An 18,053-nucleotide genomic window follows, 5' to 3' on the forward strand; every position below is an offset into this window, starting at 1 on the left:
GGTAGGTTTGGGACCAGTGGAAATAGTCATAAAATAAAACTGAAGATGATCTAAATCCATCCCTTTTTTTTTTGTTGTTGCTGTTTTTGTTCAACATGCAGCCTTTGCAAATTGAGCTTTGAGGATGCAAAACTGATAGATTTAGTGTGAGTGGGTAATGTATACATTCAGCATGTCATAACCCTTTGTCTTCATGACTCAGTTTTATCACAGCCCAAGGATTTTTATCAGTATTTAATGGGAAGGAGAGCAACTCACCTTAATGATTGTTCTTAAAATCGTTTATAATCTTTATGGCTTACTGCTACATAGAATTCAGTTCAACAGGGCATTTAGACATGTGCTTAAGTGCTATGCTGAATGAGAATTATAATACATCACTCAGCATGTGCACTATAAAATGACGATACTGCTGTAAAATATATAATGTTGTATATATTATCCAGTTCTTGAGGAAAAGGAAACCGTACATGGCAGATGCTATTGCTGTTGTTGCATGAATTACCCAGTTCCTCTGATGACAAGGGTGACTAAGAGGTCTTAAGGAGAATAGTAATATAATGTAATGCAACTGATACAGTCCGTGAGGTAAAAACCTCCCTGTGGAGAGACGAAGAATCATAAAAACTTTTCATAAGCAATTTGCATATAACGTTTCACTGTGAAGTTGTGTAGGAACACAAAGTTTGATTATGAAAAAAAACATATGCTTTGTATGTTTTTATACTTTACTTTCTCCTTTCTTCTGTTGTTGTTCAAGATATAATCAGAATGTACTAATTTAAATTTCTGAAAGAAATAGGGAGAAAACCTTCAGTATAATGTTTTCATTCTGCTGACTAAATTTTGGATTAAAAACCAAAGTGGTTGGTGCTTTTCTGTGCTCCATTACTTCCATAGCTGCTGAAAACCAAGACTATTGCTTCAGTGCCATAACAGATGTTGTGTTCATTTATGATTGTCCTGCTAAATTCACGTGGCTTTTTCTTCTGTTGCATCTGTTTATGATTTTTTTTTTTTTATTTTGTTGCAGGCTTGTTTCCAGCAGTGCTGAACCTGGCTACTAATGCTCTCATCACAACCAATGCTACCTGTGGAGAAAAGGGTCGGGAAATGTACTGCAAGCTTGTTGAACATGTGCCTGGACAGCCTGCAAGGAATCCTCAGTGCCGCATTTGTGATCAAAGGAGCAGGGTTCCACATCGTATGTGTGCCACTTACATTTTGTTCTGTAAAAAAAAAAAAAAATTCCTAAGTTTGTAGATACTCCCCAAACAAAACTGTAGGTTACTGACTCAATTACTATAAATTATATGTCCCTTTCTTTTTAAATTAAGCTACTTATCTATTCCATTGGTATTTGAAAATCTATGTCTGTTACATATACTCCTCAAAGTGAACTTTTTAATTCTTATAGATAAAGTGGAGCATCTAAACTTTAGATGAATTAAGCATCTGTAGCAGTTGTTGAATTCTCTTGATATATACTGACTATGAATGAAAACCAGATGGCTTTTACCTGCATACTTACATGTGGAATTTGAAATTTTGGTCAATTTAAGTGTATTGGGTGTGCGTGGCCAGGCTTTGGTAGCAGGGGGCTACAGCAGTGGCTTCTGTGAGAAGCTGCTGGAAGCAGCCCAATAGAGCCAATGCTAGCTGTCTATTAGATGGACTCACTGCTGGCCAAGGCAATGGCGGTACAGCCTTTGTGAAGCCATATTTAAGAAAGGGGGGGGAAAAAACCCCACGCAACAGCAATTGCAGCCAGACAGAATGAGAATATGTGAAAGGAACAACTGCAGACACCAAGGTCAGTGGAGAATGAGAGAGAAGAGGTGTGCCAGACTCTAGAGCAGAGATTCTGCTGCTGCCTGTGGTGCAGCCCATGGTGAGACAGGCCCTGCCCCTGCAACTGTGGAGGCTACGGGGAAGCAGAGATCCACCTGCAGCCTGGGGAGGGCCTCACGCTGGAGCAGGTGGGTGCCCAAAGGAGGCTGTGACTCCAGGGGAGGCTCATGCTGGAGCAGGTTCACTGCCAGGACCTGTGGAAACCAGCAGCCCACACAGGATCAGATTTGCTGTCAGGAGTTGTGACCCTGTGGAGGACCAACATTGGAGAAGTTCCTAAAAGACTGCACTCCACAGAAGGCATCCATGCTGGAACAGTTTGTGAAGAACTGGAGACTGTGGGAAGGACTCACTTTGGAGAAGTTCATGGATGACCTACTCCAATGGGATGGATGGCCTACTCCCATGGGATGGATGCCCCTCTAAAGCAAAGAAAGAATATGAGGAGTCCTCGCCCAGAGGAGGAAGGAGCAGCAGAGACAATGTGTGATGAACTGACCACAGCTCCCATTCTCTGTCCCCTTGTGCTTGTGGAAGGGAGGAGGTAGAGAAAATCAGGAGTAAAGTTGAGTCCAGGAAGAAGGTAGGGGTGGGGGAAAAGTGTTTTTAAGATTTAGGGTTTTTCCCATTACCTACTCTCATTTGATTGGCAATAAATTATGTTAATTTTCCCAATCTGAGTCTGCTTTGTACTTGAGGGTAATTGCTGAGTGATCTCCCTGTCCTTATCTCAATCCACAAACCTTTTGTTATATTTTCTTTTCCCTGTTCAGCTGAGGAGAGGGGGTAATAGAGTGACTTTGGTGGGCATCTGGAATTCTAGTTTAGGGACAATTCCTGTTTTATTTTATTGTGTTCTAGGATATTTTTCTTCCTTTGATATTAACTTTGTTTCACTGAGCCAGTAAAAAGAAGATAATGGAGCCCTGCTTGGTTTAATTACTTAGTTTTTCATATGAAAGTTGATCTTTGCTAACACTGCTTTCTTAAACTACCCAGAAGCGACATGAGTTTTCAAGTATAAATTTGTAATCATCTGCTTCAGAAATGCATAGTTTGAATAGTTGGGAAGATTAGAATTAAGAAAATTTCCTAGTCAAGTCATAAAGTTTCATTTCATGTGACCTTGCGGTGAAAGACATGAATAGCATTAATGTTGCTAGGTTTTGGGGAGTATATTGTCACTGTGTATGGTAGAGAGTGTGGAGATTTTAAGACAGCCTTTAAAGGAATAGATAAAATGTTGGAAGAAGCACAGCCATAGAAACATGGGAAAAATATCTCTTTTTTCCAGTTGTTTCCCTCTAAAACTTAGCTCAGATATATTTACACCTCATGGCAAAGCACGTTTAAGCATGTACTTAAAACCACAGAATAAAAAAGGGACAGCATTTACTCTGTCTGCTAGGTCTAGACAAGATGAGCAACCTGTATCTGTAGCTTTCCAAACTGAAGCTTGTTTACTTCTTAGAAACTTTCTTGCAGGGCCACCCTTCCTAGAGTTATTTTACTCATTCCAAAGTCTTCTCCCAATAAACAACCTGTATTGTCCTTGCAGAAATTTGCGTCCTAACTTCAGTCAATACAAGGAATGGAAAATTCCCCTTTTCTTTAAAAAATGTGTTTTATTTCATTGAGTGTTGATGGTTGAGGTGATTTAGCCCTGGGTGGGTGCCAGATGCCCAGCAAGTTGTGATATCACTCCCCTTCCTAAACTGGGCAGAGGAGAGAGAAATACAATGAGAGGTTTGTAAGTCTAGGTAAGGACAGGAAGATCACTCAGCAATTAGTGTCACGGGCAAAACAGACTCAACTTGGGGGAAAAAAAAAAAAAAAAATGAACCATCAGAACAGGGAGATGAGAAATAAAATAGAATCTTAAAACATGTCCCCCCACCCTCCCTCATCCAGGATTCTCCTTCCTTCCCCACTTAATAGTGCAGGGGATGGGGGATGGGGGTTGCGGTCAGTTCACTACAAATGGACTTTGCTGCTGCTTCTTCTCAGGGGGAGGCCTTCTGATACTTCCCACTGCTACAGTGTGGGGTCCTTCCCACGGGAGATAGTCTTCAATAAACTTCTCCAACGTGAGTCCTTCCCATGGGCTACAGTTCCTCACAAACTGCTCCAGCATGGGGCCTCCCGTGGGGGCAGCTCCTCACACCCTACACCAACGTGGATCATCCACCGGGAGAACAGTCCTTCAGGTACCAACTGCTCCAGCCTGAGTCCCTCACAGGATCATAAATTCTGACAAGCAGACCTGCTCTGATGTGGGCTGCTCTCTCCTCATAGGCTCCCAGTTCCTGCCAGGAACTCGCTCCAGGATGAGCTTCCCATGGAGTCACAGCCTCCTTCAGGCATCCACCTGCTCCAGCGTGGAGTCCGCCATGGGCTGTGAGTGGATCTCTGCTCAGCAGTCCTCTATGGACTGCAGGGGCACAGCTGCCTCACCATGGTTTTCGCCATGGGTCACAGGGGAAGCTCAAAGCCTAAGCACCTTCTCCCTCTCCTTCTCCACAGACCTTGGTGTCTACAGAGATGTTTTCACATTCTCATTCCCTGTTGCCGCTGCCATTTTGCAACAGCACAACTTTTTTTTCACTTCTCAAATGCATTAATTCACAAGGCATTACCTCAGTCACCAATGGGTCAGGCCTGGGCCAGCTGCAGTGTCCATCTTAGAACTGACTAGCATTAGCCCTGTTCAGCTACAGGGGAAGCTTCTGGTTGCTCTTTTTCTAAAGAAGCCACCCCACTACCAAAACCTGGCCCAGGCAAAACCACTACAATGGTATTGCTCTATCTAGTTTCTACACTAAACTATCTATTTTCTTTCATTGTCCTCATATGTTGTGTTTTCTGTACCTATAACTCTGCAAATTGCAGTTCTCTGAATTCTCTGGAGGTTTTCATCTTTATTAAAATTCACTCTTACCAGCACTGCACAGAGATGCACATTTACTTCAGAATGGAGAGAATATATTCCTGTTTACATGTTTTACTTAGATATTTCTGCTTTTTAACAGTGTGATACCACTGAGAGATATATAGTTAGTTGTCCATTTATAACCCCCAGACACTTTCCAGCTAAATGGCTACCTATCCATTTGTTCTCCGTCCTGTATTTGTGAAGCTAATTATAATTACCCCAGTATAGACAACTTCATTTGTCTGAACACAGTTGCAACCTATTTTTTTCCCAAGATAGTTTCAACATCTTCTTTAACTGTAGGAAATGTCACCTTCTGAGGGAAGGTCATACAATTTTGTAGCAAAACAAATACTCAAATATGTTATACTATAGTTCTGTGTCTAATTCAAAGATTTCAGGGATTTTTTTTAACACTCCTGACTGGTAGAAACACTGAAATAGATTGTTCCCTTCTTATGAATGGGTATTTAGAGATGCCTGCACATCATACAAGTGTTTTTCCATCAAGTTTAATTCAAAACTATCAAGTTTAATCCAAAAACCAAACCTAAACCAGAGCTGGATTGCATTGTTCCCATGCCCTGCCTATGATAACAGGTAGTGTATGCTAATGTGTGTATATACACTGACATGTGTATATGTATCAACCCCATCTGAATGATTTATATCTGTGTTTCCCCTCACTCCTACTATCTTAAAAACTTGAATTTGCTCAGCTTCATAATGTCTGTTTTTTTGTTGCCAACCACTTCTCATTTTAAGATTTTTAAAAATTCATTTGGCAGAAGGAAGTGCCTGATTTAAACAGAGATGTCTCATTAATAGGAGAACCATGTAATGTAACCAGACTTTAAGTGATCCCCCTGGAATGTGTGAGTCTGGAGTGCCTCCCCTTAATTACTGTAGTAGGAAATGAACACAGATTCCCTGGTTAATCACATGTGAGACCAAATTAAAGAGAACAGTTTGACGGGCTCACTCTGTAAGTTCTGCTTGCCATCCATCAGGGAGATTGGTCCTTGAACTGCATTTGCAATCCAGTCCTTTTTACAAATATTATATTAGTGTCCCCTACCTTCAAAATAGGCAAAACATGCTAGCAATTAACCAGTATTTTCAAATTCATTCTGATTAAACTTTCATAATAGTGATTACAGTTAACTGTTGATTCATCTCCCAACCCTCTTTCTCTTGATTTACCTTTATATCAATTTCACCTGAGAGACTTACATAAAAATTTCTAATTAGACAGCTTCTGTCACAGTCACTGAGAAGCTCTTAGTTAGATTTACAGGTGATTTTTGCTAGCACTCATTTAAAGCCAAGATTCATGAAAATGGTCTGAGCTGTGAGAATTACCAACATGTAAAGCATGTATGTGTTTTACTATTCTCTTCAATATAAAGACAAAGCTACTAATAACCACTACTTGTAGCACCAGTATTCCAACATTAGTTGATGGCTACTAATGCCACTGAATAATCTGATATTTAAATGAAATGTTGCCTTTTTCAATTTTGAGGGTTTATGCCTTCCCTCACTCTCACAAAGCACTTCAATTGTATCTTTTAAATATGTTCAGCCATACTGGCTTTCCTTAATGAGCTAGGACTCCTGTCCTCCACAGGTGGTTGATGTGGCCAAAAATGCCAGAGACACAGAAACTATCAATCTGACTGGTTGATTTAAGTAGAAAAAATAGTAAGTAAATTAATCGGTTCATGAATTAATTATTTGCAATTCTAGGAAAAGCTAGTAATGAAGCATATTCCAGTTTTGTATCAAGAAAACCTCTCAGTTTATAAAGTCGTCCTTAATGATAGGGGTACAGTTTCTCCTATATTGTTACATTCTTACAGACAGAACTTGCATAGAATAAACCTACTCAAATTTTCTTTGGAGTTCCTTTCACCATAGTGTACAGATTTGGTCTAGACAATTGGGGACTTCAAAGTATGGACGCTTGTACTTTTTAAAATTGGGGTTACGTTATTCTCCATTTTGTGCAGGAGAGAAACATGAATTGACCACAAAAGGTAAACTGGAAATGTTGAATGTGTTTTTTCTCAGTCTAAATAACACTAAAGTACTCCAATAATTAAGAAGGTCTTGAAATCTAGGAAGAATTCAGTTCTGTAAATAAATTCTTATCATTATTATTTGTGATTTATTTGAGACTCCACAGGAGAGTAAATGTAGACACGAAAAGTAAGGCATCTTGGACCTTTATATGGGTTATAACGAACCTCCTTTATATGCAAGTCAAACAATTTTCCAGCTGAGAAATATATTCTGTAATGATTTCTGAATCATTTCCTCTATAATGATTTCTGAATTATTTCCATATGTGCTTAGAAATGTCTTAAAATGCAAGTACCAGTATTACTGTAATCTCTGATTTCCTTGCATACCATATCTCAGGTTCCTGATTTATTGTTTCTATTGCAACAATTAATAACTTTACAGTACTTGAAATTTTGGAAGACTGCAAGAAGTGTTCATTTGATTTAGAAGCCTACATTTTCTGCAGAATCAGGAAAGCCTTCAAGTACATTTAAGTCCTGAATCTCCATCTTCTGTCATAACTAAAATTAAACAACTAGCCTTAGCTGAGTATTCCAGTAATAATAAGCATGACTGTGCCCCAAGAGTAAAAGAAAAAATAATTTCCCTGTTTGTAAAGTGCTGCGTCATTAGTTCTGTAATTGCATGAAAATCTAGATTTTAGATCTAAAACCATTTAAATTTCTAATAATTTTGAAATATGCATATATTTCTACTGTTCAAACAGAACGACATCCAATAACAAATGCAATTGATGGCAAGAACACTTGGTGGCAAAGCCCTAGTATCCAGAATGGAATTGAATATCATTATGTGACGATTACATTGGACCTACAACAGGTAGATTTCTGCTTATTTGTTTCTGCAAAGGCTTTCTTTCATGCACAGTAGATTACCTGAATGATTTTCCTCTTGCTCTGTATTGCTTTTGTATTGTGAAGATACACTCATCTTTTTATCACTTTATATATTTTGTATGGATAATTCTGACTGACCCCTTAATTGCAACATAATGTAACAAATTAGAAACATTTATATATATATTTTTATGAAGTTATATTTTAAATTATTTTAAGTATAACATTTTCAGTATTCTTTTCATGGTAACTTTCGGTTTGAATCTGTAAAGAAATGTAAAAAATTGTTTCAGAGAAAAAAATTGTATGAATAAATCTTTGTGTTCAGAATACTTTTTTTGTTTCAGTAACATAGTCCTATATACTTGAATACACATAATAAGTAAAAATACTTAAGTACACTAAAAATAATTCATCTGTGCTAGGAATACGTATGCATGTAATGGGTTATTTTGAGGGATAGCTTGGGTAAAGGGAGGAGTTTGGCTAATGAGATCCTTAAATGAATTGCCTCTTGTTAGTGGAATATTGCTTAACAGATGTAGCTATAGAGAATGCAGTTATTTGATGGTTAAGAAAATGCAACATGAATTCCAGATATGTAAGCAAGAGGATTTGAAGGTAGATAGACAATCAATTTTATTTTTATTATGCTAAGATAAATACAGAACAATTAAGTAGTACCAAATTTATTCATCATATTATAAAACTTGAAGTAAAATAAAAAATAAAGTATCACAGAATCATAGAATGGTAGGGGTTGGAAGGGACCTTTAGAGATCATCTAGTCCAACCCCAATGCAGAAGCAGATCCATTTGCACAGGAACATGTCCAGAGGGGTCTTGAAGACCTCCAAGGAAGGAGACTTCACACCCTCCCAGGGCGTCCTCAATCTCATAGTAAAATAGATAATTTAATTCTCACTTCCTGCATCTTAAAATCTTTTCTGGTCTGTGGCTGACGCATATTTGTTTGTAACTTGAATCAAGCCAGAAAATATAGAATCATTTAGGTTAGAAAATACCTTTAAGATCCTCAGGTCCAACTGTAAACCTCGCACCACCACATCCACCACTAAACCAAGGACAATAGTTAATTAGAAACTAAAGAGGCTTTTATAAAGCACAGTTTTGTCAGAAAATTAAATAGAATGATATGAAATGAGATATCTGAGCATCCATATGTACAATTTGGTTGTAAGAAATCAAATTTAGACTTAAGTTAGTCCAGAACTCACAACTTTAGTAAGGTTTAATGAAGTGTAGCACTTGGATTTCAAGTTTTTTGTTGTTTAGGTCTTTTAGAAAACTTGCCATCCAAATAATCTAATGGTAAAAATTCTTGTAATATCTTATTTCTGTAACACTGAAGTACCTGGAGGGCAGTATACCTGGAAAAGCCTTTGAATCCTGGGAGAAGTACTACCATTTTGGTTTCGGAGTCGTCATTGCTATTGGTAGAAACAATCCTATTTCTGTGTGTTTGGCTTTGTATATGCAAGTATTCAGTGTGCATTTATTTTACAATCAGCAGAGCTAAACTTTTTAACTAAAGTTTTGAGTTTAAACTTCCGTGCATTAAAAAAATCTAGTTTTTTTAAAATATATTTTTAACCTTCAGAGTTATTATGCATCTCTTTGGCTGTAATCTGTTAATATACGAGTAGCTCTCAGGCATTAGAACTAAATTATTATCCATGTTTTTCATCACCCTAGTGATTTTACTTGTGGAGTTGTTTAGCTTAAGTCTTCTAAACTGGAGCTTTACAACTTCTGGTTTTATCTATATTGTCATAGGAAATAAGAAAATTTATGTACTTCCTAAAGTTTTAGATTTTCTAATAAGCTAGCAACTACAGGGTCAGTGACTATGTTGGAGAAAAAGTCTGGGTTGTGCTAATGTATTTAAAAGGCTTCTTTGTGTGCCAGTTGAGAGTGGTCTGAGAATACTGTACTGTATATTGTGTGGGTTTGAGTCTTTTGGTGTTATTTTTTTAAAATGAGACAAGACTCAAGTATAAGGCTGTTTCTTTCCCATGTTTTTTTGTTTATTGTTCAAAGAAAGCTTGTCAGTCCTCTTGGAGTTCTAAAATGGATATGTTCTTTTCAGCCCATTCACTTATATTGTCTGGAATAAGAGCAGTGTTGAGGTTTCTGTGAATATCAGAGAACTGAGATAAAACCTTGTGACAATAACTCTGTCTGGCACACTATGATCTGATTAACCCATGTATTTAGGAATGCATGCTATCTTTACTCACTACATTAAACAAGCCTTTTTTTTTTTTTTTTTCCCCAAAAAATGTAGTTAAAGCTCTGTTGAAATTTGTATGACTTTTACATTTCTCAGTAAGAAATAAGAGTTGTTTGGATTGTGAGGAGCATTAGGAGTTTTTGTTTGCTTATTTGGTATTCTAGATAAGGCATTTTATGCTTTATTGAAGCAGTCTGTAAAATTAGAGATTTGTCTTCCAGTTAGTGTCATGTGTGGTATTGACTATGAATGATAAAGTCACTAAATACCTTTAAGACTTCACTTAGAAGAAGCACCATTCTTTACCTTTGGCTTATAGGAAATTCAATAATTGCTATGTGTTGATAAATTCTTTCTTTAAGTATAAAAATTCTTAACTTCTTTTTGTGAGATTGAATTAACAACAAATATTCAAGTAATGGACTGAAAATTGCAGGAATCCATTAGTTTGTATGTTATTACTGGTAATTATAATAGTACATGAAATGCTTTTAGCAATCCTAATTTCATGAAAAAATCAGGAAAATAATTACAATTTCTTCATTTGTATAATGCTTAGCCTTTGGGACAGCTTCTTTCTTTTCTTTTTTTAATTTATTGTGCAATGTGGCTATACAAAAATAATGTATACTAGTTAGCAATAAACAATAAGCTGAAGGAGTGAAATATATTTAACTTCAGAAGGATCCAAACTATTATCAATCAGGTTGGGAAAAATGCAGGTTGGGTTTTTTATTTCCTTTTCTCCTAATAGTTGAGGTTTACCATAATAGTTATAAAGAGCTTTTATTTATAATGGAAGGTAAGTTCCAAATTCATTAAAATACATTTGAAATTTGTACCCTTTTGTTATAAAAATAAGTTGAAAATCGGAACTATTTGTTTCTGACTATCTTTGCTAATTTGTTTTTAGCCCTTCTCTTTTCTAGATATTTTAGCCATTTTGACAGTCATCAATTTCACAAGAATATTATGCAACACCATTCATAGTTGTATATGGGAAATAATTTTTACAGTTTTTTTTTCATCCAGTAAGTGCATAGGAGGTCAAAATACGAATGTAGATTTATATGGGAGTTACCTACATGAATTTAAATGGAGGTTGAAATGAGAGATTGAGCTACCCTTTCTACTGAAAGTGAAACTGCAGCTCTAAGTTTGCCAGAGTAGGTTCATCAATGTACTAGATTGTTTCATTTATGAAACACTCACAAATTACCAAGAGAAGCTGTCTGCTGTTCTGCATCTCTTAGTCCTGCTAGAGTCTGTGGATTTTGCCATAAGAGTGGTGGGTAGTTTAAACTGATACAGTGCACTGTTTAGCAGGACAGAGAATAAGCCTTCTCTTCAAGAAGTGCAGAAAAGGGAGCTGGCAAAACACAAATGCTTAGACTTCCAGGGAGAATATATTCACTGTACTCATGCTATTCCAAATCCTCATTTGGTTTTGTTTCATATGGATATGGGGGATTAGAAGAGTATTATTAAAGAAAATTGGCAAATACACATGCCAGTTACCAGTTGGCAATTTGAGGTGATATGGTCCACCCATGTCTTTATGATTTTTATACACTTCAGGACACTTCTGTTAACAAATTCCTTGCTGATGTGGGGAGTAAGAACATTGGCAATATCCTTGATACTGCTAAGATCTTTGTACCAGGAGTATATTTCTGTTGATTTTGCCTGTACACTTTATATATTTTTAAATGGTGGTGAAATATCTTGTGACTTGCAGATGTGTGGAACTCAGTTGGACACAGAGTTCAAGCAGAAAATTCTGGACTTAATAAGTATATCTTAATTGCCTGAGCCTGTGGAAGATCATTTCAGTGTCCAGGCAATCCTTTACAGGCATATATTTCTGAAGGAAAAAAGCTACTACTCCACAGAGCCTCGCAAGATCTCCCAAGGTGCGCCTCATAAGGTGCAGGAACAAGAATAACTGATTAAGCTGTGTAGTTGCTTTTTTCTATAAAGCAATTGCAATACATCAGTTTTCAGTTCCTTAAGCTCTGATAGTGTCCAATTCTTTCATGAACTTTACTGTTTGAGTGGCACATATTATACTTTGGGAACCATAATTTCTGAAACTATATAGAGAACTGAATAACTGGAAGTACGAGATGAATGCTTGACGTGCTCAGAAGCATTTTGAAGAGCATTTTCAAAAAGCAAACAGCAATATTCTACTTCATTGTACAGTCACAAACATGTATCATGTATCCTTAATAAGGATAATGCTAGGAAGAGAAAAAGAATTGTAAAAGTAAGAGATTGCTTTTGGTATTTCTACGTGAGACTATACAATGAAGTAAAACTGAAAAAAAACCAGATATCAGAGAGCTACAAAACTGTGTCAAGATGAATAGATGAGATTCAGGCTGGGACAGAAGTCAAGAGTAGCGTTATAAAAGCTCAGTGTGATAGTCTATGGAAAGAGTTTAAAAGGGAGGGGAAAAAGCCGCTCCTATCTATGAAGGGAAACAGAATCTGTATGCCACCAAATTGGAAAAAAGATTATTAGGGAGGAAGGGTCCCATGGGAAGTATATTTTCGCCCTTTCCTATTATAGATAGGACAGCTACAAACATCAGCAATAGCATAATGTACATTTCTGAAAGTAATATGTCATGACTGTGTTATGGATACCACATTTACAGTATGAACTGTGATTTGTTGTTACAGTGATTTAGAATTCTTGGTTTTAAAAATCTATTTTTAGTTTAAAGCTTAAATTTTGGGTATCACAATGTGTTTATACATCTGCTACTATGCTGGGGACTACTATATATAATGTGAAATGTGACCTATAATTTGAGCATTTGGGTAAAATTTGAAACCAACTGAGGAAAAAACCCCTAAATATTGCTATTTCAATTTTGCCTGCATTAACAAAGACCATGTCACGGCAGGGAGAGAAAGGACTTGTGTTTATTTGGTGCTGAGGACCCAGTTCACTTGTCAGGACTAACTTGTCAGTGCTTAAGACTAGCACTACTCTGGACCATGGATTGAATGTCCATTAGCAGCTAAAATTAATTAGATATGTTTAAGCTTGTTCTCCTGGCTTAGTTTGAATCTAGTTTGTAAGTTCCATGATCTATTGATGATACGAACCAAAGCATAGTAAATTGAGACAGTTAGGAGATTCATCTCAAAAGCATATTCCTTGTCTGAGTTAAAAAGCTAATGTGGATGTACTCTTGTAAGCTCTATGCCTGAAGAGAGTCTAGATTTTATGTTAAGCCTATTAAGTCCTACATCCACCAAAATGATGGTATGCCTCTGTGTCTTAATGCAGTATTGGTGACCTTTGTTGGGATAGAAGTGAGATATGAGAGAAGAGAAACCTTTTGGAAACAGACTTTGCTTGTGGGATGTTGCTTATCATTTACTCCTTGGCATTGCTACTATGACTGTGCTGTGTTGATAGCTGTCTGAGGAAATTTCAGCTGTCGCTTCCTTTGATTCACAGCATTAGCCACATCCCTTGAGGGAGCACAACTCTCTCAGAAAGAGTTCATCACTGTTGCACAGCAGCAGAGTTCACGTTTGTTGTCCAAGGATGATTTGAGGGAAGTATGTTGAAGATGTGTGGCCAGACTGACAGACTACCTGTTTTAATTGGTTTGTTTTAAAGAATGATTTAAAAAAAAAATTATGTGAGCAATTAAATTCTTATGTCCATTACCACTGTCTCTAGTTCTAGTGTTGGACTGAAGAGGTTACAAGAAGATTGCTATAGGAAGAACTGTCTTGAAGTCCTTTTTTAATCTGAAAAGTAAAGCTGCCCTCTCTGACTATCCCTTTTTTTGTGTGTTTCTAGTAAATGAGGTTGCCTGTGCTTTATTATCCCTTCTGAAGCCAGTCTGAAAACATCTTCTAGAAACCGTGTTGTATTGCAAGTTAAGAGCAGAGACTGTGAAATCTCTCAGTCTGTGTCCGTGTCCAATTAATATTCTTCTTAAAGAAAAAGTAACTAAGTTTTTGAGTCTTGACCATTGAGTTGTTGCATGTTTTTTGGATTCTGGAACCATCTACCTCTTTTCTGGTTTCAAAAGACTAGTGGAACCCATGTGGAGGTCTTTCTATAGAAATTTGAAACCCAGAATCAGATCCAGTCAATCTGATATTTTAGGGACTGACTGAAATCGATCTTATGGTCATATTAAAGAATAAGGTAAATTGGATAATTAGGCATTTTTCCAACAATATTATTTCTTTTAATACAGAGTTATAGATTTTTTTAAAACTAATTACTGTTTAGCAAACAATGGCTAAGGAATTAGAATGTATTGAACAATACAGTCATATTAAAATAGTCTTTACACATTATCTGCAAAGTAGTATAGGAATATGTATAACACTAGGAGATATTTGGTTTTCACATTATATTTTCTCTGCTCTGGAATGTCAAATACATTTTACAGTGAGGAAAAAAAGACACAGAATTTAATAACTTCTGATACCAAATATCAGAACAACTAAAGGAATAAAGAGAAGGTTAATGACACTGTTTAGTCTTGGAATACAAGAACCAGATTAGTAAAATTGAGTGACATTTGATCTTCATATACATGACTCCACCAAGGAGATGATGGAATCACCAATACTAGAGATACTCAAAAGATGCACAAATGAAGTACTGAGAGTTATGATTTAGTGATGGGCTTGTCAGTGTGAGGTGAGTGGTTGGACTTGATTTGAAAGGTTCTTTTCCAATCATAACAATTCTATACTTTATCTTTCTGATATTTTTTTTAAAATCAGAGCAAAACTATTGGATTTGAAGTTAGTTTATAATGAAATTATTGAAAAAAAACCCCAACCAAAAAGTAAAACCAGAAAGCAAAATAACACATAAATGTACCAATGGGGATTCATATAAAGCATACCTAGAAAACATAATTATTAGTAATTGTGAAAACAAACAAACTGTGAAAAAAAACTGTGGTAAATATTTTGACATGCCAGTGAACATTTTAAGAATTACTTGGTTTATATACTATTAGCAAGTATGTATTATGTAACTTTCCACCTGTCTTTCTCTTCATGGGAAGGAGAGAATACATGCACACTAGTAACAGATGTCATCCAGAGTTCAGTTCTCAGAATTAAGTTTTCCACGTAGATATCTTTCAGACAAAAACCTAAAGAAAAATGAATGACTTTTTCCTATGCATCTATGTCAGCTGTAACTCGAGCTAGAGCTTTTAGATGTTCTAACAGACAAGTGTTAGTGAAATTAACTCAAGCTCACTTTTTAGGAGCTCAGTTCATAAAACACACTGACAAAGATAAAAAAAAGTGATGAGAATTTGTATTTTTTTCTTCCTGTGGTTACTTGCCTTACATTTTCCCCAGACAACTACAATAAATATACATAACACTTTCATTTTTTAACTTTGGCTTTAACTAAGAGAGATATTCACCATTCCATCCTTCAGGCAAATAGTTTCAGGACATAGGTGCTATACTCTATTAAAGCCTTTGAATCCAGAGTAACGCACATGTTCTGACATGAATATGAAGTTTACTTCTGTCTTTGCACTATTGTCAATTCTGGTCTTAAAGGCAGTCACACAGCCTGGGAAAATGTTGGCATGACTAATAATGGGATCATAGAATTCTCAATCTTCAACAGATTTTGCTGTCTTTACTAAATAAATATGTTGTCATTGAATAGTTTATAATTAATAAAAAGCGAATTTGAAAAAATGAGTTTTGCAGCTGACAGTGGAGGTCATGAAATAGTGCTTCTATTGTGCTAGCTGTTTATGACAAAATTATTATTGAAAGGTAAGATCTATGCTACAAGGTGGGAAAAATGTTTCTGTAGTACACGTGATGAAAACTGTTGTAAAAGAAGTACAGTTGAATATGTGCTGAAGTAAGATATTAATTGACTAATTTGTGTTTTGTAAGGTTTTGTGTGTAAGTTAAGATTTAGGGCAGTAGAAGCAACTTCTAATAGCAACAAAGTACCTAGTCATCTGAATGTCATGTAGTGCTTTGCAGCATTGTGCCAGTTTTTATATAATGATTTGTTGAAATATGCTTAAGGTTTTTAATTGCCTTTTTTTTTTTTTCTTTAAGCTAGCAGGATGTAAATGTGATAGCAATATATGACACAAGGTAAAATCCTGCTACTCCTAACAATGTGTGCAGTAAGTCAGAGCTTGGTCAAGAGCATTGAATCTGACTTGCCAAGAGCTTTTTTTATCATCTGTGCAATGGTCTTGATTTGTTGGTGGATCTAAAACCACTCTAGGAAAAAGTAAAGGCCATAAAGGAAATGTTTAAATAGGCCTTGGGGCTGCATAAAATCATCCCTTGTTCTGAACAATGAAGAGTGAATGTAAGTGTATACACTTCTTTCATAAAATCTATTGATGGCAAAATTATTCTCTCTCTTTGTGTTCCATGAAGTTCCTGTGCAGCAACTCACATACTCTGTGGAAGCACTTCGGGACTCGTTTATTAATGACATAGTTTAGACAGTAAAAACAGTCATTAATGAAGCTCTTTTTATTTGATTTGGACTAAAGTGGACTAAATGACTGAAGAAGCTTAGGGACAGCTGCATATTGGATCTCTCCATTTGTAAAATATGGAAAATGGAGATTTGGCCTGTTCTTAAATAGAACATACAGCTTCATGATGGAGGTAAACCTTTTGCCTGGTTGGGAGTCCTAATGTGTTATATTGTCTTGTAATTATTCATAAGTAAACTCTCATTGTAAAAGGAGGCTATGAGATAGAACTACATAAAATTACTCATATTATAAATTTTTGTATTCCATATATTCCCTGCTGTGCCATACAGCAACATATCCACATCTAAAGCAGTTCTCAGGATAATTTAGGAAGCAAAAAAAAAAACCCTAAAAGCAAAAATGAAAACTGAACATGCATGCACTTTTTTTATCTGGAATACAGATTCAGAATCTCATTTATTTTCCACTTTCTTATTTCCTTGTGTATATTTTTGAAATTTCCATGGTTCAGTGACATGAGACAGCTTAGAATCACCTTCAGAATATATTTTTAAGCCTTTGTAAGTATTACCATGTTTAGCTAAGGAAAGAAAGCATGGTTTATATGAAGAGAATGTGAAGAAAAGTAAGAAACAAACAAGAGGCTAAAAATATTTTGGAAAAAAAACTCCAAGTTTTATTTGAAGGCTCAAGCTACTGCTTCATTCATTTTTTTATTGTTCAAGTTCTTTGTATTTCATCCAGATTGAAATGAAGAGAATATTGTGTGATGTTCAGGGAATGCCTATTTCATATTTGGATCAGTGATCTTCAAGGAGCTTACAATCAAAATCCCAGTTCCTCAAGATGTTCCTCAAGAAGTTCCTCTTATCATACCTTATGTATGGTGAATAACATGTCTTTTTCCAGACAACTAAAAGTAAGAGCTTGTGGAGGTTTCAGCAGGGAAATGTTAAATATTGTAATGCCTTATAACAGATTCAGGTGTTTATTTCCTTCTCTACAAGGTGGATAAGATAGTTGTTGCTTCACTAAATAACACATATTTATTTATATACTCTGCAGAAAAGTCAGAAACCATAACATTGAAGAAGATCTTTAATTTTACATTGATAAAATCAGTGCAGCTATGTATTTGCTTTCTGTTGTACAAAAACTGACGAGATACATACGAGGGTCCATAGGGAACTGGCTGATGTAGTTGCTAAGCCACTCTCCATCATATTTGAAAAGCAATGCAAGTCTGATGAAGTCCCCAGTGACTTGAGAAACAGCAATATCACACCTATTTTTAAAAAAGGTAATAAAGAGGACCTTGGGAACTAACAAGCAGTCAGCCTCTAGAGCAAAATGTCCCTGCCTAAGGCAGGAGAGTTGGACTAGACCTTCAGAGGTTTCTTCCAACTCAAATCATTCTACAATTCTAAAAGAAAAGTAATTGTTCTCTAGGAAAAGCAGATTATTATGTGCTATTCCTGGATCTGACTAAGTAGTTTTATCTATGTTAAAGTTAAAATTCTCATTATTGAATTAAAATGTAAAGACTTGACACGAGTCTGTGATAGGCAAGGAGATTGAGAATAGTTTCTAAA

The 18,053-nt window shown here is 36.1% G+C and overlaps 1 protein-coding gene across 1 annotated transcript in view; it reads left to right on the top strand.

The window, feature by feature from the left end:
* LAMA2 (laminin subunit alpha 2) overlaps positions 1-18,053 on the top strand; it is a 361,557-nt gene that overhangs the window by 80,975 nt on the left and 262,529 nt on the right. The window contains exons 2-3 of the mRNA XM_061990653.1: positions 1,034-1,204; positions 7,578-7,690. Coding sequence (XP_061846637.1) covers positions 1,034-1,204; positions 7,578-7,690 — 284 coding nt within the window. The remainder of the gene's footprint in view (positions 1-1,033; positions 1,205-7,577; positions 7,691-18,053) is intronic.

Source organism: Colius striatus, chromosome 2 (genome assembly GCF_028858725.1).
Source record: "Colius striatus isolate bColStr4 chromosome 2, bColStr4.1.hap1, whole genome shotgun sequence".
Taxonomy (NCBI): Eukaryota; Metazoa; Chordata; class Aves; order Coliiformes; family Coliidae; genus Colius; species Colius striatus.